Source organism: Pterocles gutturalis, unplaced genomic scaffold (assembly GCF_000699245.1).
Source record: "Pterocles gutturalis isolate BGI_N339 unplaced genomic scaffold, ASM69924v1 scaffold17672, whole genome shotgun sequence".
NCBI lineage: Eukaryota > Metazoa > Chordata > Aves > Pterocliformes > Pteroclidae > Pterocles > Pterocles gutturalis.
This window is the reverse complement of record NW_010113146.1, coordinates 1-23,506: the sequence shown is the minus strand read 5'-3', so window position 1 is coordinate 23,506 and position 23,506 is coordinate 1. Positions and strand designations below refer to the sequence as shown.

General features: G+C 42.6%; 1 protein-coding gene across 1 annotated transcript; it reads left to right on the top strand.

The window, feature by feature from the left end:
- Positions 1 to 12,826: 12,826 nt before the first annotated feature.
- Positions 12,827 to 22,524, top strand: LOC104462433 (armadillo repeat protein deleted in velo-cardio-facial syndrome homolog; the record flags this gene model as incomplete). Its single annotated transcript, XM_010074364.1, is given in 3 exon segments — positions 12,827 to 12,949; positions 21,930 to 22,376; positions 22,379 to 22,524. Coding segments are annotated over 3 exon segments (716 nt in total), but the record flags the coding sequence as incomplete, so codon positions are not given.
- Positions 22,525 to 23,506: the final 982 nt, after the last annotated feature.

The following is a 23,506-nucleotide window of genomic DNA, read 5'->3' as shown; positions in this document are numbered from 1 at the left end:
CTGTAAATACTGATGTATTTGGTCACTGTTGACATGGATAACTGAATTAAGGGTAGAATCAGGCTAGTATTCTGCCTGTGGCGTGTGGTGTTTGACAGAACTTGCCGTTCAGGATGGATATCTTTGTCTTCCACTCACATAGCTGGATTGTTACACTTGCTCACTGTCATCCCTTGTAAGCAAGATTTATTAATTAGTCTCTTTGTGTTGTGTTGTTCTTGCATTTCCCTGGTATTTGTGGCTTAGGGCCGTTCTCCTCCCCTCTCCTGTCGGATGCAGAGCCAGCCTGCCGGGAGGCAGCACGTGAGGCTTTGGTGTGGGAGGTGGGTCGTGACACACCTTGAGCTGTGCTCTCTGGGAGGGTCTCAAAAAGACCCTTTCTGTCCTTTCCTAAATGAATTCCTCGTACACCAGTATGGAACAGTTCAGGAACAATCGGTTCATCCTGAAAGCACCTAGAAGTATCAGCAGGTCACGGGCAAGGCATTATACTGTTGCTAGTGAGTGTTCGCTTGTGTAAAATCAGTTACTGGGCTTGTGTTCAGGTTTCTTATGTTTTATTATCTCTTTCCTGTTAGTAAGTGCCGGTACAAGATACACATCTAATAAGAGCTTAGCAACAAAAACATTGTCTAGGCAAACCACATGATAAACCAAAGAATGACATTGCGTTGTTTGGAAAGCCTTAAAAAAGAATCTACTATTCGACAAAAGATTTATATGGTGAATTAAAGCAGTGTTAACATGATGAAGTTAAAGACTGAAATATTCCTCTCATACTTCCCTCCTCCTCTCCTTTTCCTACCACTTTTTTTTTTTTACATGAAAGCTACTGATTTGGCTTTCGTGTGCCGCTATTCCCATATATGGATCTTGTCTTTTCTCATTTTTCCTGTTTGCCCCCTCCCCTTTCCCTGCTATGCTTTACTACTTTGTTTTTCCCTTCCCTGTGTAGACTCGTGCCTTCTGTAATGCTGGGTTAGTCCAGGTCAGCAAACCTGACTCGTGGGTTCAGCAACACCTTTCTGGAGATATTTTTGTGCTGCTGGGACTCTGGGAACGGATTAAAAGGCACCATTCTCCTCTTAGAAACAGGGGAAACCCAAAAGCTGAAAACCAGAGGAGAATGAACCCTGCCGGTGGGTATTTGTGAGCATTGCCAGTGCTGTGCTCGAGGCCAGTGCTGGAGGCAGGAGCGGTGTTGATGGCAGGGTGCTCACTGCTGGCGGTGGGCTTGCTGCTGCTACTAGATTTGTACTGATTGAGTCTGTCCAAGTGTTTAAAAAAAGTGGGTGGGATGACTAGCTGTTTATTCATTGATTCTTTGAAGAGCTGGAAGAAAAATAAAAGAACTTCATTTGAACTCTGATGGAGACAGCTGTGTGTGTAGATGATACAAGGACTGCCAATGCTTTACGGAGATCTTCGTTCCTCTAATACACTCATGGGGATTTTGCTGTAAGAACCAGTTTATTTCTGCCAAAATTTTAGTAGTGGAGGTGGGTCTTATGGAAGCAGTTCCTTTTATATAAAGCAGAGAAGGCAAGGCTGGCTACTTGCATGCCGTGTATTCTGCCAGAACAGATGAAAATGGCATATCCCATACAATCCTAAATAACAAAGGGAGATTAACACAGGAGGCTGGTTTGTGTGAAAGCAAGGTAGTCACTGCTACCAGGGCGTACGTAGGGAATGAGGCACTTTGAAGAGTTCTGGATGGGGCACAAGCAAGCTGGCTAGCAGTTCACTGACACACCGTATCCCGTTTGCAGCTTCAGCTTGGCAGGGCTCCTCTGGAAAAATTGAAGATTCCCTTTTGGTCCAGGGTCGAAACCATAGCACCTTTCCTGACATAAAACAACAGCAAGGAATGGGAGCTGAAACACAGCTGTCCTGTCCCTGGGTTGAAACAGCAATCTTGCAGCTTGTCTTGCCAACTGCAGGCAAGTACAGCATTCAGAGAATGAGTCTAGTTTTCTGAATGATGCTCGTTAATAGCAAGTTCGTAATTTCATCCTGCGTGATCTCTTGTTGTTATCTGTGTATGTTTAATTGAGAAATGTCTCCCTGAAAAGCCCTCTGAGAACCTGTTTGAAAGTGACTTAGATTGCTGGCTCTAGGGCTGTGTCTTGTCTTAATCATGTTTGAATTCCATTGTGAAGTGCCAAACAAAAGCACATTGGAAATAATAATTAAAAGATACTATGTAAATAATTGGGTGGTTGACAGATGCTATTGGATTTTACAACTCAAATGCTTTAATGCAGAAGTGCTGACGGTATATGTGGTGCCAGTAGGGGTGGTCACAGAAAGATGCCTGTTCCCAGCAAGCATATGGAACACTTAGCCAGAGCTGATATAAAATGAAAAAAAAGCCAAACGCATTTAACTAAGAAATTGAGAGCTATTTTACTTCACTAGTGAAGATACTTTCCTCTGGGCAAGTGACTTCCACCTTGGTTTAAATGAGTTTTCCTTTCTGAGATTCATGCTCATCATGCAGTAATAGCAGTCCTTGCTGCATGGCCTGACTGTCGATATTTAGCATCCTTATTGTACACTGAATGGACCCCGTGGTTTCCCATGAATTTTTTAGGTGACAGTGGCTGAATAAATGGTCTTCATCTCCCCCCCCCTTCCATCCCTAGTTCCTACTATTATGCAGCCATCTCGGTTATGCGGGCACAACAGGTTTTGGGAGCTGTGCTGTAGATAGCAAAGGCTGGGGGATGGGACAGGCAGTTATTCCTTGGTGAGTGTGGTTTCTCGGTTCACGCTGTGCTCTGGTTTGCGGCTTGGCTTTATTTGAAGTACTGCTGGCCTGGCAGAGAAGAAGGTTCACCGTGCCTCACTGAGGAGCTCTGAAGAGGGAACTCCTTAAACCAAAACCTTTACTGAATGGGGACCCTTCATTAGCCCCTCCCCTGGCTGCAAAAATCTCTTTATTGCATTTAATTATAATTTGCTGGGGTTGAGCTAGGGGGGAGTCCTTCACAAGCTTTAAATAATTTGTTCTTGGACTGAAAAAATCTTCAGAGCAATGCAGCAGTCAAGACGGAGTGCTTACATGCAGGCACATGAGCACCTCTCCGTAGTCAGGCTCTGATTAAATAGGAACATGGTTCCTAAAAATAAATAGGTCCAACCTATTAAGTGGTTAGGAGAATTTGTTTTTCTTACTTGCACCATTCACACTTGCTGTTGAAAAATTAAAACAAAATGTGTGTGTCTTGTCAGCCCTCAGCTTCCTGACATTGGAACTAGTTAAACCTTTATCCCGGAGACTGAAGGGTTCTCTATCGTCTTTCCCTTACACCTTCAGGCACTTGAACTGTAATCAAATCGCCCCTTGACCTTCTCTTTGAAGTGAATAGTTTGGACCTTAGGGCATGATGAGAGAACTTTTCTGATCCTTCTCTTTGGCTGTCGTTAGCTGTGCCCTGAGCCCACTGCAGTGCACCGCATCCTTCCCCAGCTGTGGATAGGAGAGCTGAACGGGTTGTCCCAGAGGTGACCGTGGGGATGCCAGACAGAGATGATGACATTTTCTTATTTGGCATTTGCTCTAATATCCAAGTGGTATCTTTAATCTTTTTTTTTTTTTCCTCTTTCTACTGTTTTGTGCTACTTTAACACTGGCGAGTCTGCCTGCTGTCTTTCTAGTCTCTGTGAGGTCTGCCCGTGTACAAGCGGGAGGAGTAAGCTCAGTTGTCTGAAGTGCACAGAGAATGTGTGAAGTAAATTAACTGCTGGGGGAAAAAAAAAAGAAAAAACTGTTGGTGAAATCTCTTGGGCAGCTGAAATAGCACAGCAACTGCATCACGCTTGGGAAAATTGTCTTTCTGCTGGAATCTCTTCCATTTGGAAAATTTACAGCAGATGGAGCGACCTCTGGCTTTGTTGGCTTGTTTGTGTCTTTTGGTGTTCAAATAGACTTCTAGTCATCCAGAGACCTCCCGCACAGTTTCTTTCCTGCTGTCACATTTTTCCTCTCTGGGGTTACTTAATAATATTGAGAGCCAAGCCTCCCTTAGAGGCCGTTCACATGTTTTCTGCTGTGTTTTGTTTAGGCAGTAGCTTTTGGTGTGGAGCTGGGAGGGAGGGGGGCGAGATGCAGAGGGAAGAATTTGAATGTGATTGAACGTGGATGGTCTCTTGGGGAGCTGTTTGGACTCAAGCAGTCCTGCTGTCTTGGTGCCAAGCAAACCTGCTTTGGTGCTTAATAGTAGGAGGCATTGGCAGGTACATTCCTTGTGAGACGGGTCGTTAGATTTATTGTCAATCACTTTGTATTCCCTAGAATGAGAAATAATTTATTTAAGAAACAGCTTTCTTGGAATGCAGGCTTTAGCATTTATCAGTGAACAGTTTATTCTGTCTACCTTAAGATTATAAAAGCTGGTTTTTTTATATTTGTGTTATGACGATGTGTTTTGCCACGAAAGGTGTTTTTGTTGCATAGTTCAGCTCTACAAGCAAGTTTGTGGGGGGGTGTGGAGATTAGTTAAATTTAACACTGATATGGCTGCTAGGACACCCAAATAATGTTCCGGTCTTGGTCATAATTCAAAGAATGCAGAGATGGTTTACATCTGCCTTGAAGTTAAAAAAGCAATTCTCTATGGTAGTTTTGTAGCAGTGCAAGTAGGCGTGCGTGTGCTAGCGTAAAACTGACAGGCTGGGTCTGGCAGATTTTGGTTTAACGCAGTAGTGATGTGTTTGAGTGCCTGGGGTAGTCTGGCACACATGGACTGCATAAAGAAACTTGCTGCTGTACTCTGACAAACTGATGGTTCTTTTTTTTGTTTTAGATGAAGGACCTAGCTTGTACTTCTGACTCCTTTGTGCATGTAAGTTTGTGGACTTGATATCTAGTAATACATGCGTCAGTTTAATTTATGACCCAAACTCTGTGGGGCCAAGCAGAAATGAAAGCTGAACGTGTGTCCTGCGGAAAGGAATGGACAAATGAGTCATCCCACACCACCCTTAATGCTGGCATTGTAGAGGCAGCAGGTGGAGATGAAGGGAAAAGCTTGCTGGAAAATTGTAATCCATGATGTAACCTCATCCCACTGAAGATCTCCCTAATTTAGCCTTGGTCGGTTCATCTGAAAGACTCCAGAAAGGAAGCAAGTCAGATCTGTTGTGGGTTTGGTCAAAAATCAGGCATGGAGATTTGCATTGTGTTTGTCTGTGGGAGGTAGTCTGGCAAGTCACAGGAACTCTGTATGTATCGTGGTGAGAAACAGTCCCCTATTTCCTGCTCGTTTAGTATGGTTTCCTAGGGGGCAAACTTTCCAGATGGACACTAGCCATGCTGTTGACAGCTAAGGAGAAGTAGGGCTAGCTCTAACCCTGGGTGTGCCAGGTGTTCTTTCTTTTTTTTACTTTCACAATTTTTATATTAAAAATAGTGGCTTATGCTTCTATTTTGCTGCTTGCTCTTGCTGAACCACCGGGGGAGAAAAACAGCTTGTGACTGCGGGACTGGATGATGAACTGTGATACCCTTGTCCAGTTCTGGGTTCTGCCACAGACTTCTTGCACTGAGGCTCTGACTCCTGGATTCATCCCCCAGCTTTAATGCTTTCTTTAAGTGCTTGGTGTCATTTCCCTGCAGAATCAGTGGCAAAAGCTAGGTATGACCCAGGAGGTGATTTAGCCTGCAAGATGTGAACTGTTCTCTGAAGCTCCTATTCCTCGCTTTGACTAAAGAGGAAGAATTAAGTTATTGTGCATTTAAATACCTCGCTAAGCGGCCTAAGAAGAGGTGCCACGAATTTGAACCTATTATGCACCTGCTCTCTGGAAGATGTGTCCCCTCACTCTTCCCTCCTAGGAGCTGTTTAGATCAGCAGTCTGCTCTGTCTCATTGCAGCAGTATTGCGCTTTTGTAGTATGAAAGCTGTTAGTGATTGTTTTGTTCTGAAAATCAGTGTGCATACATGATTTGCTGAACGTTGTCTTCAGTTGAAGACTGATTAACACATAAGTTTTAAGTATATGTTATCACATCTGTTGAAGTTGACTGAGATGTAATGTCTTGACATCCTTGGTTAATACCCGGTCAATCTGCAAAGCGGGGTGAGGCAATACATAGCCCCGAGAGATGTCTTTACTTGTCAAAGTGACAGATTGCCCTTTCTGATTCAAAGGACCAGCTTGCACAGCAGAGCTAAGTAGCTGCTGGGGAAAGGGGAGGAGAGCATGGGAAAAATACACTATTTGTTTAGGCCTTCCCCTGTATTTCTTGTTGTTTGTTGCTCTGAGTTGAAGCTCCTTTGTTTTCCTTCATCTGAAACAACTTAACAGTAGGTTGAGAGGAGCAAGGCCCCTGGGATTCTGCCTTTCCCACTTCTTGTTCTTACAAACTGTTTAGAATCTCCTTCAGTTTTCTAGCTTTGTATGGAAAAGTTCAGTGGGTCAGCTCTCCCTTTAGCTTCATCCATCATTCCAGTCAATTAGAAATAGTTGAGGGCCAATTGCCCGGCCTTCCATTAACTGAGACACTTCAGATTGTTTAAAATAGCATAAAAGCCCTCTTTGTTGACCGTTGGGCAAGCACTGTGGATTTCCCTGTTGATGGGCAGTTACCGCGTGGCTGAACAGAACCCCAGTGTGTCTTGCGGGACTTCAGGGGTGAACATTACCACTGCAGGCCTTGGCTGGGTTTTGATTCCTTCTCCTTCACCTCCGCCTCTTGCTTTCCCTGAAAGGTGTGATGCCTTCAGATGGTGAATTACCATGCCTGCGTGGAAAGAAGCCGCTCTTTGTCACTTTTCAAAACCTCTGTAGTTGAGGGCTTGTTTTCAATTGCTGAAACGTTCCTTTTAACCTTGGTGCTTTAAAAGCTCTTGGCATTATACGTTAGTCGCTTGTCGTGTGTGTTTCTAAAGGACAAAGGAAGTGTGTGAGTGGTCAGGAAACAGTCAGTGCATTGTGGTGTGTGGCTGAACTCATGCTGGTACCCATGCCAGGACAGCCCGCTCTCATTCAGGGCTAACATTTTCCTTAAGTTCTGAACTGCCCAGCCTCAGGGTAGAGCTTGTGTGAGAGCTCCAGCAGAGAGCTTGAAGCTTGGCAGAGGTTAATGCGCTCGGGTTCATACTGAAGTGAGCCAAGTCCATTGTATATATACATGCATATATATATATTTATAGATATATACATAAACTGCATTTTGTTTCACATGACGTTTAACCAGAGAAGTAGACTTACTAAGTGGACATCAGTTTATCTGCAGCAAAGTAGATATTTATGTATTCCCATCTGAAAATCCCTGGCAGTCTTGCAGACTCTTTCCAGCGTTACACGCTGCCTAGGTTTCAGCAGGGGCCAGTCCGTGTGCTTTTGGTTGTTCCAGAGCCATTCTGCCTGAATACTGTGTCAGCACCACAGCGGCGTTTCCCTGGCTAGGAGTGACTGAGCACCTGGGCTTGGTGCTGGAGACCTGGACCTTGCTGTGTTTCTTGAGGAGTGCAGCATGGGGCAGTCCTCACGCATAGAGCCTCTGTGTGCTTCCAGAAGGTGCCCTGCCTTGCAGTACTGTGAGTGGATGTGAGGGCTCGCTTTTCCTCTGTTCCTGAAGAACAGTCTAAAAAGAGTAAGAGGGTCTCCTCTGCAGCTGCCTCGCAGGTGGTACTGGCTCCGTGACGAGCCTGTGCTGGTTAGTTGGGATTCCAGCTGTTGCGCTGCTGACGTGCACGAAAAGCTCTCTGGGCAAATCCAGGGCAGAGAGCACAGCAGGGATCTTCAGGCTGTGCTGAAATAACGGGAGCTCTGACGCGACAGGAGGATGTGATAGTAATCGGGTTGGAGAGTCTTCAGCTGCTGGGGAGCTGGATCTCTTACTGGAGAAATATACCAAGTTAACAAGCTCCACCAATTATTTTTTTTCTTCTTTGATGTCCCATTGGGATACCAATCTGATGCAGATCTCAGGATAAACTTCTTGAATGGATGTGTTCCTGCAGACTTGCCTGTTTTGTCTCCCTTTCGCCTCTGTGTACCTCCAACAGGTAACAAGCTTGAGGACATGACTGAGCTGGAGGTGCAGACCTGAGTGGGGCAGAACGTCAGCGTGAGGCTTGGCTCTGATAAAACCGATGTTTGCCTGCTTTGCACTTACAAATAATCTCATGCTTTGCAGAGGTTGAAGCCTTAACAAGTAATTTAAACAGAGTAGTAGGAGGAGAGAGAATCCGCACTTAATTCAATTAGCATTGTTGTCCAATGCCATTAATTATGCCCAGACTTGTAATGTGTTCCACAGGAGTTGATACACTTGAGCTTTGTCTGTGCTGGGGTTGACTGAGGACAAGTATGTCCACTGGTGGAGAATCCAGCCTTTGTGCATTGCAAAACCCCTCAAATTTGGCATCTGACAGTAGCCTGGAGTAAGCAGTAGCCTGAATAGCCTGTGCTGCATTCTGCTGAACAAAGAGTATCTCTGGGAGAATGATGATTTGATGTACATGTTTTCAGTGTTTTTGAAGAGGGGCTGTTTTAGTGGAAGTAATAATCTCCTGCAATTTTATATTATTTCCAGACTGATTTAAATTGTTCCATAGGCAGAGAATAAAGAACTTTGTTTACTGTTTTAAAGTTGGATGTCTGATCCTCCTGGGGGAGGTTATTCTTTTATTAAAAAAGATACAAAATAGCTGCTTGGATGGAAATACTACTCTAGGAATGGAAATGCTGTTGATTACAGAAGCTATGGTATTCTAATGCAAAATAAGCCCTAGGAGAGATGTGCCCTAAATGGTAAATCACTCTGTTTTTTAACAAAACAAGAATTACTGTTATTTTACAATTCTTGCTTATTTTACAAGGTCTTTAGCTGTTTCGTCTCCACTTAACTTTTACAGGCTGGGGATAAATTGGTTGTTGTTTTGCTTTTTTAAATAGCTTGGCATTTTTAAAGCACGCTGGAGATGCAAGAACAGATCAACAGGCTAGGATTCATTTGGTACTCAAAGCGGGGAGAAGAGCCGTGACTATTGACACCCCATGCAATAACTGGGTTGGAGTCTGTTCTCAACTTGGTGTTGCCATCTCAGGTCTGTCCTGCTCGCCTCGCTCAGGTGCTATGGAGGGTGGGCCCTGGCCAGCGAGGCCCCTGCCCAGCCATCCAAAAGATCCCCGTCAGCACCACGTCCCTCAGGGAGCTGCTGGCCCTTGGTGATCCTGTGACGTGATTTCTCTAGTTTGGCTGTTGTGCCTCAAGTGTTTCAAAGGGTGGGGTCCCTGGGGGAGGAGGGAGTCAACCTGCAGCAACCGTCAAGGATCCTGCCGGTCTCCCATTGAAGAGAACTAAAAAAAACTCCCTTCAGATTTGGTTTTCCCAGATGCTCAGCTGATGGCAGTGGTTGCTGTGGCACGGCACATCCCTCTTGTGCTGGGGAACACCCTCTTGTTTCGTGGTAGGGGAAGGACCACAGGGTCTTGGCTAGTGTGACAGGGAAGGAGGAATTGTCTGGTTGTTTTGCTTTGAAAGCCCCCAGCAAGGTAAATGCATGAGAGAGTGTTGTTCTAAACTGGAATTACCTGCCTCTGCAGGCGGGGAACTGCTTGGTAGGATTATTCATTAGGGGTGTCATGTTCCAGCTCTGTCTGGCAACTTGTGTTTTACTTTGAATAATTAGGCTTACCTGCCAAATGTTTGGAATCTGAGATGTGTTTAGGAAACGAGCAGCCTAAATACTGACTTAGAAGCTGAGCACAAAGGGAGGTGGTTGAAAGGGGTAATGTGTCCCAGTTTCTGCAATTTGTGATGACCTGAAATCCTTAATGATAGAAGCTACAAACAGATAACAAAATCTTTGCATCTTTTCTACATTAATGTTAACTTGTGACAGCTCCAAGTTAGCGATGTGGAGAAAATACTGGTTTTGGAGATCAAAGATCCACCTCCTTAAGCTAATTCAGGGAAGAGTAAACTGGATGATGTGCTGTCCTCTTTGCTCACTGCATTCCTCAGTAGCTCACATGATAAGAAGGAAGACACAAGAAGATGCAGTCTGCTTAGTTGTCTGTGTTGGAATATGTACCTTGGACTTTGTAGGCTTTTATTCTTTCAGATGCTTAGGACTGTCTCTTGCTAACAATAGTTGTCTCTTGTAGGAATGCAGATCTGTACCATATCTCTCTGGATCTTCATTTTAGAAGCAGCCAGAGGATAAAAACTAGTACAGTGCTCATTTAAAGTCAATATGCTCTAGTTTGCAATTCGCTCGTGTTTAAGTGCCCAGCTTTAAAGGTTTCCTTTGCCCACAGGCAGTCTGAATACAAAGGGAGACTTTATTTTTTTCATAAAGTTGTGCAAAAGCTCAAAAAGCAAAATACTTCTTTCACCTTCCATCTCCTCGGGTTTATTATCACAAAGCAGAGTTTGACTCTGAAGAATCTAGAGGGGAACGAAGAGACATAAATTCATGCAGTCGCCTCAAGATGCAGCTAGAAATAAGGATGATGGATGAGATGTGAGTGTACATAAGTGTGTGAAGGCAGTGAGAAGGTCCCACCTTGAAGCAGTTTTGGCATTCAGTGCCTTGGAGATGATGAGGAGGTTTACAGGGGCAAGATGTAATGGAAAACATCTCTACCTGTAACTGGTTTCTTTGCTGTTGGCAAGTCTGGGGTTGCATGAAGATCAGTAGAAGTTCTGAGTCTTTACTGTATTGCAATATTGTGTAAATTCTTCTGTTTAGAGGGAAGCTTCACTGTGGGGTGGGGAGAAGGAAGTTGCAGTTAGAATATAGTATTTTCAAGAAAAATGTGAAGAGATTAATACATCTGTCCCAGGAGCTAGTTTCCCTTCTGAAGCTGTGGACAGAAGACACCCTCTGACATCTGAACCCTACCACAGAGCATGCAGTGCGTCTCCTGCGTTACCGGCTGTAATGATTTGGTACTGCAGACTGAAAGGAGGGATTTGCTTTAGGATTTCAGAAGCCTTGTTCTTGTTGATTGATTCTTTAGCCTGAGTTGTTCTGTGGCTTCAACAGAAATGGGAGTAATGCCTGTTGCTATGGGGTCTGGTGGTCCAGGTGTGTTATCTCTGAAGGCTGTCCATGTTGCATTTTGACTGAGATGATTGCCTGAGGTTTATTGTTACCATCTTGGTTAATATTAGCTCTTACCTGAGAATGAAAGCGGCTTCCTTGCTGATGTCCGGGTTCCAGAATGTCAGAATACAGCTGTAAATAAAGGAAACTGAACAGAGGCATCTCTGCTTGTTTCAAGGGAGATAATAGATCACCCAAGGATAAAAAGGCACTTTTCCCTGTGGAGCTTAATGAGACCTCGGTGCCCTGCTCCTGCTCAGTAACATCAAGTCGCTTGGAAGGATCCTGTCCTTTAGGGCTTGCACAAAGTGTGGCACAGCAAAGGGGACAATCCAAAGTTCATCACTGGGATGAAGTGCAATTTTTCTGAAGAAAATGTTACAAAATAAAGTGTTCCCTAGTGATGAAGCCTGTCACAGGTAGAGAAAATTTAAACCTTTATGTAATTAGACTCAGCACAGCAACAGTTTCATGCCAATCGTTTTGTTTTGCTGTGATGTGAAAAAGTACGCTCAGTTTGCCCACAGTGTTTTCTTCAGGGGAAGTGTATTTACCTTGCGATTTAGGGCCCCGTGTCGTTCCTTCTCTTTTTTTGTAATTAAAAAAAGTGTCTGTGTGTGTATATTTGTGTGTGTGTATTTGCATGTGTGTGTATATATATATTCCTTAATAAAGGGTGTTCTTTGTGTGCCTGTTTGACAAGATGTGCAAATAGAAGCCGTGCTTTGGCTTTGAGGCTTGTGTAGCCTGATACCTTCAGGGCATATAATGAATTGAACAGTCTGTCGTTTCATTTTACGTAGTTGAGGATTCATAACACTGGGGAAAAGTCTTATTTCTCGGTATGTAAGCTGGTTCTTTATTGGCCACTTGCTGTGAAACTTCTGAAATACATTCATCTACCCAAGGGGAGCTGCTCTGTCTTCTGTGCCGAGACGCACAATTGCAGGAGAAAAAGGAAAGTTCAGGCATTGGTGCTGGTGTGAAGCAGAAATGTTCTCTTTGGGCAGTATCCCTGCAAGAACTGGCCTTTAATCTACTTTCTTTCTGTTTAGTGTTTCTTTATGTTTTCTCTCTGTTATAAATTTTAAATAAGCTTACAGCCAGTTAGATTCCCTTTAGCGAAGGGGAGATGTCAGAAGGCTGGCATTTCACATAATTCAGCTATTGAGCTCTAGCTGTCCCTTTTTTTAAATTATCGTTGCTTTGGACAGTTTGAGAAAGGTGTCAGTTTAATAGGAGGTCTTGATATTTTATAGCCTTCTCTGGTCTGCAACTCAGTGTATTTTATCAAATGGAAATAAACTTTTAATGGTGTGTAAGATTAACTGCTCTGAAACCCAATGGTTGTGTTCACTGCAGAACAGAATGAATGGTTTTGCAGACAAAAATTCCACTCCGACACTGGGCATTGAAGAGAAAGCTTAAAGCAGGTTTAACTATAAGGTAGTAGTCTCTTAGTCTGTAGTATGTTGTGTATAAATATGAAGACTTTGATAGATGCTTCACGTGATTTCCATTTACTGAGCTGAGCTCAGCCACACCAGCATCGTTGCAGCGTGCTTTCTTGAGACAGTAAATGCTTCTTTCTCTGAATCTCTACTTGCAAGTTGTTAAGTAAAATGTGTTTTTCAGTTGAGAAAGCTGAAATCAATAGAATCATTATTCTACCATGATGGTTGTAGTGAGAAGTTATTTTTTTTTATCTGCTTCTTTAGGAGCAAAGCCCGAGTAACCAGACATCAATAGCAATGATGCAAGAGCCTCAAGAAATGGTGGAAGAGACAGTTACTGTGGAGGAAGACCCGGGCACTCCCACTTCCCATGTGTCTATTGTCACTTCTGAAGATGGAACCACAAGGAGAACTGAAACCAAGGTGAGAGGTTAATAACCAATGAGGAAAATGGCAAAATACCAACTAATCACACAATAAAAATAGCAAGGGGTAGCATGGGTGCTGACCATCCTGCTGTTGTGATCCTCTGATTTTGAATGTTCTGTTTGCCAGCAAAGCTGAGTTCAGGGCTGCTTCAGTGTTGCCTCTGTCCAGTTTGCTCCTTATACAGCTGTTCATGGAGCTGTGAACTGAACAGTAGAAATTATCCAGATTAACCAAACAGCAACACTAGAACCCCTTCTCAGATTATTTATTCTTTCAAGGTTCACTTTATTTTACTGGAACTGTTCGCAGCATTGCCCTGCAAACACGTACGGTGATACAAGAATTGGATGAGTTGGTAGGGCCTGGAGTGAATTAGTTATGCAGCTGAGGAAAATGTGCTTGGAAATATATCTTCAAATTAGTTATGATCTGTAATAACAATGTGCAGTTATGTGTTTGTCCTTTAGAACAAGAAACATCCTATTTAACTAACACCCCAGCATTTAAATTCTGCAACAATCTTGTGAATGGAATTTTCCTCCTGATGCACGGGGAAGGCTGGGTGTGTTCTCTGGTGGCCTGTACCTCAAGTTCTGCTGGATGACAAGTGTTGCATATGTCCTGATTTTCCTGATGCCTTTTTGTTCCCTGGTGTAAGATAATTTTGCAGTCTCTGCTGAGAAGGTGCTGTATATTCACAGCTGCCTGCCTTCTAGGCGTTCAGGTGCCACTGGAACACTAATCTGCCTTGACGTTTGGGTCTTGGAAGTTGAGCTAACATCTTTGTTAGGTTTTGGTGTTGTGAAAGATTAAGGTTGATTCCCTTTTTAAAAACTTTGGAACAGCACTGATTTAAAAAAAAAGAGACTGTCCAACTGTGTTCTGTGTAACAAGGAGTTGAACAGAGGTCGCTGCATAAATCAGGATTTATTTTTACTGGTGTTCCAGAATTACAGTCCTCTAAGATGTCTGTTCAGGACATCAGATCCTCAGGTTGGAGTTGATGAAGTGAGCGTTGATTTCCTGAGGTTGGTGGGCCTACACACATTGCTATAAACTGAGTAGCTGTTTTTATGTTTGCTGCAGCTAGCTGGGAGATAAATATAACTGGCCTATTTTCTCATTGTTGGAAGGAGATGAGAGTCTTAAAATAAAAATAAACAAAAAAACCCCGAATTTTTATTAGCTCTTAAAATAATCTAATGGATTTAATCTGTGACATATTTGAAAAAAAACTATTTTCTTTCTAGTGGCAACAACAACAACTTATTTACAGGAAGGAAGCAATCAAATTACAGTGGTGATGAACACCTCTTTATATGCACTAGTAGTAGTGCATAGTTTTAGGAAACTGTAAGTGCAGCTATGTAAGGGGATAAAATAATAGCTATGACTGTAAAAATAGAGGAGAGGCCATGCAGTGGTCCCCAGATAACGAGACCACATGGAGTGAAATAGTTTGTCTGAAATAGTCATGCCTCTGATAAAGCTGCGCGTTTGGCATAGTGTAAAAGGTGTGATTTTCTCCCGAGTGTGGCGTTCCTGCTATTTTTCGATCTTCCCACAGAAAAGGACAGTGGCATCTCCAAAACAGGCGTTGTACCTGCATATGGGAAAAGACAACTGAGAAAACAGCAACCCTGGAGCTACTGTTCTGTTTCACAGAGCAAGGCTTTCTCCTCTTGCCGTACTTCATTCCAGTGTGGCCAGGATGGGGGGAGGGCACCGAGCTGTCTTGCTCTGCGCTCGTGTTTTTTCAGATAATGCCACTGACTTCAACTTACGTGGCATCTGGAGGTGTTTCCTAGTATCTCATGGCTGAAAAGACCAACTCTTTAAAAAAATCCAGTTGTTGAGAATAGCGATTCTGAAATGTCGAACCACAGATGGGGCTGTCTGAGCCCTGCCGCGCCGGGAGAGGTGCCGTGCCTTTGCTGAGGTGGCTGTCTCTGAAATGGCTTTGGTTTGACTTTTCCTTGCTGTGATAATATGGCATAGATTTAACAGCTCTTAGATATGAACCTGAGGTCAGATTATTTTTTTTAATTACATTGGTCTTCAACTTTTTGATTTGATAGGGAATGTGAAAATGAAAACTGTTGTCACTGGGTTTTAGTGGCATCAGTTAAGTGTCCTGGAGTTAATTGGCATCGACTTACTATCACTTCTAATAGGTATCATCATAGTGCTTTTATAGGTCATGCTATTATATATGAGAGCCTTACAGAGAAAATTAAGTTTCCAGGTATCTCTGTGCAGTGGCAAAACTCTGACCTTGCTGCTCAGATGACAACGGTGAAAGAAGGTGTTTCTCTGGGATGAGAGATGCAAACACACGTCCGCTGGGCACGCACTATGCAGCAGCAGGATCTCTTCTGAGCCCAGAAGCTGCTGTTCCGTGGCTCTGCCTGTTCCTTCCCAGATGTACATAAAAGAAAAAAACCAAAACACTCCACCCAAGAAACCCCATCAATCTGGCGTTGCTTTAGTGTGCGTGTACTTCTCATCCATGAAAAGGAGCAACACCTCCTATGGTGGGAATCCTGACAGCTATTTTCAGTAATATCTAATCTGTTGCTTAATACGGGTAGTGTTTCAAGTTGAGATTGTCACACTGTGTTGATTAAATGTTGGGGGGGGGTAGGTTTTTGCTCAAGTTTTTTTTTTTTTTCTTGAGCAATCAGCTAAGTGAAGGTAGTTAGCACAACACGCAAATAAAGATTTTATATGCTCTGCAGTGCTGGGCTTGCTCTAGACTTCTCTGAGGAAGGGTTTAGAACCTATTTTTGTTACCTCTGTAACTAGAAGGCTCTGCTGAACAGTGCCAGTCGCAATCTCCAGCATATTTATCTTGCAAAAAAAGCGACAGCAGGAGATGCTTCCTCTGACAGTGTAAATCACACAGGTCAGGTTTGTTTTAAGAGTCAGAGACCAGAGATGTTTTCCAAATGTATGCTTTCTTTGCTGGGTAGTTTATGTGGGGATTAGTCAGTCTGATGCCACTCAGTGTGCATTTTTGCATTCTTCCAAAGAAATTGTCATTTCTTTTTGCTAAATCTTATGAATCTTTAGCTTGCTGGTGAGTGATGCCTCTGAAATTCCTCCTCTTGAACTGAAGCACAGAAAAAGCTGTAAACATCACTGCTCCTGTATGCTGCTGTTCCTTTATTTTTTCCCCCTTTTTGTTTCAAAACCATAATTAATAGAGGTTATTCTCTTCAGTAGTGTATTAAGTAAACAACCTTAATCCACAAGCATTGACAGGTTTGCTGTGCTTTTCCCTGCATTTCTGAAGATGTGTGTAGCAGTGAAGCAGGACGAAAGCATAATAGAATTTAATATTTGACATATTTTAAATAGAGAACATTTGCCATTTGAAAATGAGATATCTGAGTAAATTTCCCCAAACTGTTACTCTTAGTACTGTATTGACTAAGACCCTACATAACATTCACTGCACGAAAGATGTGGCAGATAATACTTAATTTCAACTTTATAATCGCTCTGGAAGCCAAATACCTATCATGCTAAAACAGTGAAAGTCACCTTGGGGAGAAGACTAGCGCTCCTTGCCTGTCAGCTGGAGCACTGCCACGTGTGTCAGGGAGCCTGCTGGTAAGTGGCCCAAGAGACCCCAGTAAAGCAAATTAGATGTGTGTGTGCTTGGGTTAATGTTTGCTTTTTTTCTTTCCTTCGGGCATCTTTTATCTTTGAAATGCTAAAAGATTGGAGAGATTTTATTTTATTCATTGAAAATTATGTTTTATGATAACAAACTGTGAAATCAGTCTGTATACCAAGTTGTTTCATTTCCAGTCCATCCCATTTGCCTTGTGCTTTCCAATACTCAGCGAGGCCAGATCTTTCCCAACAGTGATTAGCTGCTGCTCCCACTTCCTAGCACCAGCAATGGGAACGTGCGTGTGATTGTGGTGGTGCCAGGTACCCTGAGATGCAGTTCTTTGAAACTTTGCAGAAAATTCAAGGGAGTTAGGTAATATTTGATTTCAGGTGAAGTTCAGGGCCCTTTGAGAATGTGAAACACAGCTTAAAATTGAAGGGGAGAAATTTGAGCTGTTGTTTTGAAAACCTACGGGGTGAGTTCTTACACAGCATTTAATAGAAAGGTAATAGCTTCAGCCTGCTTGGGCTGATTAATTTTTACAGTCTGTAGTTACAAAATAAGCTCTCAGAAATGTCAGAATGCTTTTATCCTCACACATTCCTTCTCATCTGTTTTTTTTTGTTGTTTTGTTTTATGACATAGTTTCAACAAAATATTTAGTCCTCTCAGCTTTTATAATCTACTTAATTTATCAAAAAAAAAGGGCAAAACAAAACCGACCTCAATAACAAAATGGAAGGCAAAATTATAGGTACTGGTTGAGATGACTGTATCTGACCACGATGGCTCATTTCATCTCAAATCTGAATACTGTCTTCCCTCCTCTCAGTACTGTGCTCTTTGGGGGATGTAGTTGTACCATGCATCCAGTAAGTCAAATCACTGGATGTTTTCCTGTTTCTTCTCCCATCCTTCAGACAAATAGAAGGATGAGGGACAGAAAAATATGGAAGCTGCTTCAAATGTGAGAATATTTCCTTTGTGGTCTGTTGGCAAATATATTTCCAGAAACAGAATTAGTGAAAACATTGTCACGGGTTCCTGTAGGGGAATTATTTAACAAAATGATTGTTAGCTGGAGGGGAGAACAGTGGTAAGGTCAGTGAACCTGAAATGTAGTTGTATTCTGGGGTGGAGGGCACAGCAATGGAAGCACCAATTGCAATACCATCGGATCTTTGTTGCAGAGGGCCTGAATAAGTTGATACATTGGAACTTTTTTTACTGTGGAACTTTTTTTACTGTGGTTGAAACCTTACTATAGTTCACAGGGAATACAGAATTGCAAATATCTTTTAAGCATAGTCAGACAGCCTCTTCATAGCGAAGTAAGCTGAAGCTTTGGTCTTGTCCTGTTGAAACAATTGATCACCTTTGATATGTAATCAGGCTAAAAAACCCTCTTTAAATAGGTTTTCTTTAGAGATGGAAAGTAAACAGAGGAAGTCCAATTACACTTTCTCAAAGTAACTTGTAGCTTTAAATTTTTCATTAGAGCGTATCTGTAGTGAGGAGCCCATGCTAATAAATCTTTCTCAAGATGAGGTGCATCTGGAGGATCAGGTGTCTCTCAGATAAGGCAGTCTGCTGGGACTCCGTTTGGCATGGCTTCGTTCTCTCTGGCTAATGTGTCAGTATTAAGGAAACCACAAAAATGTTGGGAGAGAAGATTAGTGTGCTGTCAGCTGCTCGAGACTGCTTGTATTCTTTTAAGAAATATAAATGAAACATTCCCTTGAGCTGGATTTCCTGAAATAAAGATGTTTGTTTTGCTGGGTTTTTTTTTTTTTGCTTGGAAACCTAATAAATGGACCTTCCTCTGGGTGCTGGCTAATTGCTTCCAAAAAGCTTCCCTTTATTGTCCTGTAGGCAACAAAGTCTGTTTATCACATGATAAATCTTCTATCTCAATGCCTCCCCCTGACAAATGAGGTATGAGTACAAATACTCCCTCTCTCTCAAAATATAAAAAGACTCGGTTTGATTCCCCCACCACAACACCTTCAGCATTATTGAATGCTTTTATGCTGTAAGAGATGTGCACTGTAATGCTTCAGTGAAATGGTTCCTTTTATTTGTCTGACAAGGGGTTGTGATTGTCCTGATTCTTTCCACTTGTTAATAGGGGCAGCATTCAGAAAATGACAGAGCTGAAGCTGTGCTAACACTGTAAACCTGTTCTTACATGTGCTGGCTGATGCTCAGTGTGTCTTTTTGACTAGCCACAGCCATTGAAAACGTGTCTGTGCTGGGCTTGGAGAGAGGAAATAAGGCAAATTGGGGAAAAAAATGTAGATTAATCTCCTGTGTTCGGTGTTGGTCATATTTAAAAAAAACTCTGTAGGTACTCGGTAGAGTACCAGAGCATAGTGAAAAACTCATTGAGTGTAACTGTTAAGTCACAAATTGTCTGGGAATTGATTTTCAAGGTGTACACAAGAGACAAAGCAGAATTTCAGAACATGTATGGAGTATTGGTAGGCAGTTGTCCTTGCTGTAATATTTCTGTGTTACGTTACCTCATCCTGTCTGACAATAACAATGATTCTCAAGAAAAAAAGTCAAAAGTGAGCAAGAGAGAGCTGTCGGTAGGAATGCTGGGTGAGGACATACAGCAGCGATGCCAGCTCTGCAAAGCCTTTGTCCGAGGATCCTGCAGGTCAAAGCTTGCTCCTTTCATGCTGTTGCTGCAACCACGCGTGGTGTATTGGATACCTTGCATTGTCTGATCTTGACAACTTCATGAGAAATTACACATGACAAGCTACACGTGCATAGCAACCTATGTCTTGAAAAGCAAAACTCAAAATTAGATTTAAAATATTGAGCTCCTGCTGTTAGTGCTGAAAGAAAGGGCTTTGTGAGGTTATGCGAGTACTCTTCTTGCCATCTAGAAAGCTGCTTCTTCCTTCCTTCCTGGGCAAAAGTATCAATTTCTGGTGTGTCAAATCCATTAAACACTACCTGACTTTCTGTTGTTCCTGTTACTGGTTCCCAAATTCATGAACGTCAAAGGCCCAGCACTTTGCATCCAGTTTTGTCATTGCTTTGCAAAACTCACATATTTCCAGCCTGAGAAATTTTGCTTTTTCTACTCTTAGAAGATCACTTATGAATCTCTTACTTTCAATAAAACTTTTGTTTTGGACTTCAGTAGGAGAACACTGAGCTGTGTTGCCTTGTGTATATCCGCTTCACAAAGAGCTACTGTGTGCTACGCCAACTCTCCTTCTTCTCTCAACGCTGTCTGGTTTTATAAATGCCACGACAGCAGTCATGCTGATAACTGAGTGGAAAGTAGAAGTATTGTGTGCAGGTAATAAGCAAAAACTGTTGTTGGAATCTGTGTCATGAAATAAATGTTTAGTTTCTAGTTTCCTTTATTTTAGTTATTCAAATGTGTGCTTAAAAAAAAAAAAAAAAAGGAAAAAAGAAGATTTGGAGGCATAGAAGCCAGCGTCTTTCCTGACATTTACTTGCTAAGGAAATCCCTTTGGGTTGAACAGGAAAAGTCTTTTGTCTCTGGCCCAAATTAGATGCTAAGGTCCTGTTGGTACCTGGCTGTGCTTTATTCAGCATCGCGATGCTGTTCAATTATGCTGCTGGTGGAGAGGCGTTTGTGCTGCTTTCAGTCTTGCAGGATTTCATTTCTTCATTAGGCTGAAGTATCATTTGCTAACAGATGTCTCTAGGAAAAAAAAATGCTGTTTGGGTGAATTTTTTCTATTTGGGGTTTCTGTGTGAAAACATCTGGCTAGAGGACATGTCTGGAGCCACTTCAAGAGATGTACTCTAATTATTTTGTTTAGCAGCAGCTTGGCTAATTTACTGCCAATCTAAATGTTTAAATCAGAGGCTATAGGTCAAAATATCTATTTGGGCTTCAGACCCACTGAGCAATCCAGGCATACATGTTATAGTTACTGTTTCTCTGGATGTACACATTTCATTCTGTGGCTTCCATGAAGAGAAGTGTTGTTTCCTGATGCTTATTTACCTCTGTATCCTTTAGAAACCCAAAACACCTCTTAAAACCATGTTGTGTTCCTCTCCTCCCTGTGTGTAACACTCTCTGCTGGGCTGATTCTCCCTCTCATCTTTGTGGGTGTGTTGTTTGGTTGGTTTTTTTTACAAAGGGCTGAAAGTCAGCATTTACGAGGGTTAGGGTAACTTTTATAGGTTAAAGTGACTTTATTAGGGTTAGGGTAACCAAGGATAGATTGGCTTCTGCTGGACTTGGTATTCTGCCCAAAAAAGCTTTTGCTGGTCATTCTGGAAGACAGGACAGAAGTTGATGGACCCCCAGATACTGACCAAAACAGAAGATCTTTTGCTAGTTTGTAAATAGCAGTGGCTTTTGTCCAGCACTGTCTTACACAGATTGGCAGACTTTTCCCATGAAGGCAGAATGTTCTTAGAAACTCTTGGGGACTCTTTGTTCCTACCCTTTAGCAAGAAACTTTGAACACAAGTGCCCTCTGGACACTGACCATTTCCAGATTGTGTCAGTTATGTGAAATTGTTTAATTCTATTGTGTTTAAATGAAATGTGATTTACAGGAGGAAAAGGTGAAGATGTATTTTTGTGCAGGTATTGCTTTAATTTTTTTTGATGAGCTTGTGTAGCCCAGTATGTTTAGGGTAGTTGCAGTTGCAAAAGCTGTGTGATGTTAGTGTTCATTATTGCAAATTTGTTAGTCACCAAACTAATGGAAAGACACTAACTACCTGTTGGCTCATGTGTTGTAAGCATATCTTAAAAGAGAAAGTAGTTGTGCTGTCTAAGCTTGAAACTTTTCTGTTTGAGTTCATAGTTTCTTAAATACTACTACCGCATCTGAGCTGCATCAAGGTACACAGCAGTACAAGCTTGATCCAGATCGGGCAGGAACATGTAACTGCATTTATGTCAAACTAGAGAATGTGATGTGGTACTGGTGCTTACTGTGGGAGGACAGGCTGTGGCTCGACATCGTAAGTCTACTCTAGGAGAGATGACTCACGAAAACATTTTGGGCAGATTTGAACTGGTGTAATGACTTTACACTGCTTCCATGCACTGTCACACAGCTGTAGTGTTTTAGATTTGGTAGTAAGAGCACCAGAATACCCTTAACTCTGGCTCTGTGACTCATCTGTTCAGCTTTCTATAGAAATACCTTTCCTCTGTTAAATCCTAAACCTAATAGGTGAACTCAGGAGTGCACCAGTGTTTCCATCCAACGGGCACATCACTGTAGTATGCTTTGTGGTGCTCTCTCCCCGTTTTACTGTTCTAGCTCCCCATATGTCTCATCACATTGTGCAGCAAGGAGAAAATTAACATATTTATTCGCTACTTCTTCACAGGTTACCAAAATGGTCAAAACAGTCACCACCAGAACAGTGCGTCAGGTGCCACTTGGGCCCGATGGCCTGCCGTCAATGGATGGCTCGTCTCCCATGGGCAGCTACACAGATTCAATAGACAGAAGGTACATGAAGAATGGGGAGCGGTACATCACACCACAAGCATCATCCACGTTAACCAGATCTTACAACAACTACAACGATTCTTACCCTGAAAGCCACGACGGCCAATATCGCCCTTATATTGGTCACGATGGTTATGGAGATCTATCTGATAACTACGGCAGCTTGTCTCGTGGTGTCAACTACCGTCCTCGCTATGCCTACATGCCAGGAAACAGCTACCGGCCAGATGATGGTAGCTTCACTTTGCCAAGCAGAAGGGATAACTATGGTCCTGTTGCCCAGCCTCAGGTGCCGGTGGGTAGCAATGTTGACTTGAACCGCTTTTCCAACCAGAGCCCTATGGACTGGAAGATGATAACCGCAGCCTTGGAGTAGATGATGAAGGATATGAACTGGATCCTGATTATTCCACTGTGAACCGGAGGACATCTGCAGGCGTGCCAGAAAGAGGAAGACCTCACAAAGGAAGGTAAAATTTTCTTTTTTTAAATGCTGTCTGCGGCTGTTTTGCATAGTTGAGCATGTACATTTGAACTCTTAATGGTCTGGTAAGTTCTGGAATTACTTGATAGAAAAAAGGTAGAACCCATTATTTCATTAGCCCATAAATACCTGCAAAACACCCATGACATACAGAAGGGAGTGAGGGTAGTGCTTGTTAACCACATTCACTGTGTTTTGGGACTGCTTAGTTTAGGTTGAATTTAGAAAGAAAGAGATGATCTCACAGAAGAGGGCTTATTTTCCTCAAAAAGAGTTTTGACTGCATTGTGTTGTCTCAGAGCCATTCCAGACTAGCATGGCAAAAAAAAAAAAAAAAAAAATTGTAATCTGTATGACTTCTGACAGGTCTGCTTGTCTGCACATCTGCCAAACAAAAATTTTGAACAGCTGGTTGGGGTTGGTACCTGGTGGTGAAGGGATGCCTTGCTCTGTAAGGGCTGTCTCGTGAGGTGTTTGACAGCCTCAGCTCCCAATCCTGTGCTAGTGCGCGCCATCAGCTGCCTGACCGGGTTGTGCTGAACCTCACTGAAGTACTTCAGCATTTTCTAAGACTAGATCGTTGTTTTGTCCTGTGCCTCTATAAAGGGGAGGTAAGAGCATCTGTGTTGCACTTAATGTGACTAAAGTGACCAGTCACAAATTACTTTTGGTTCAGTTCCTTTTCCAAGGGATGTTCTATTTTATGCCATATTTTCTGATATTAGTTGTTTACGCTGGGCTCCAGCTGACAGCTCTTACATTTGGAGAAGAAAAAAACAAAAACCAAGCAAGCTTGGGAAGCGAGTCAGTTCAGTAATTGAATTGAAAGTCATCTTCTGAGTGTGAACCTGAAAAACTTGTATACTTCATTTTCCAAGTAGTGTACAATCTTTTGCGTGTGCCTGCATGAAGTCATATCCTCATGATTCATGTTTTGATATGGATTTAGTTCTCCTTGTTTTCCTTTT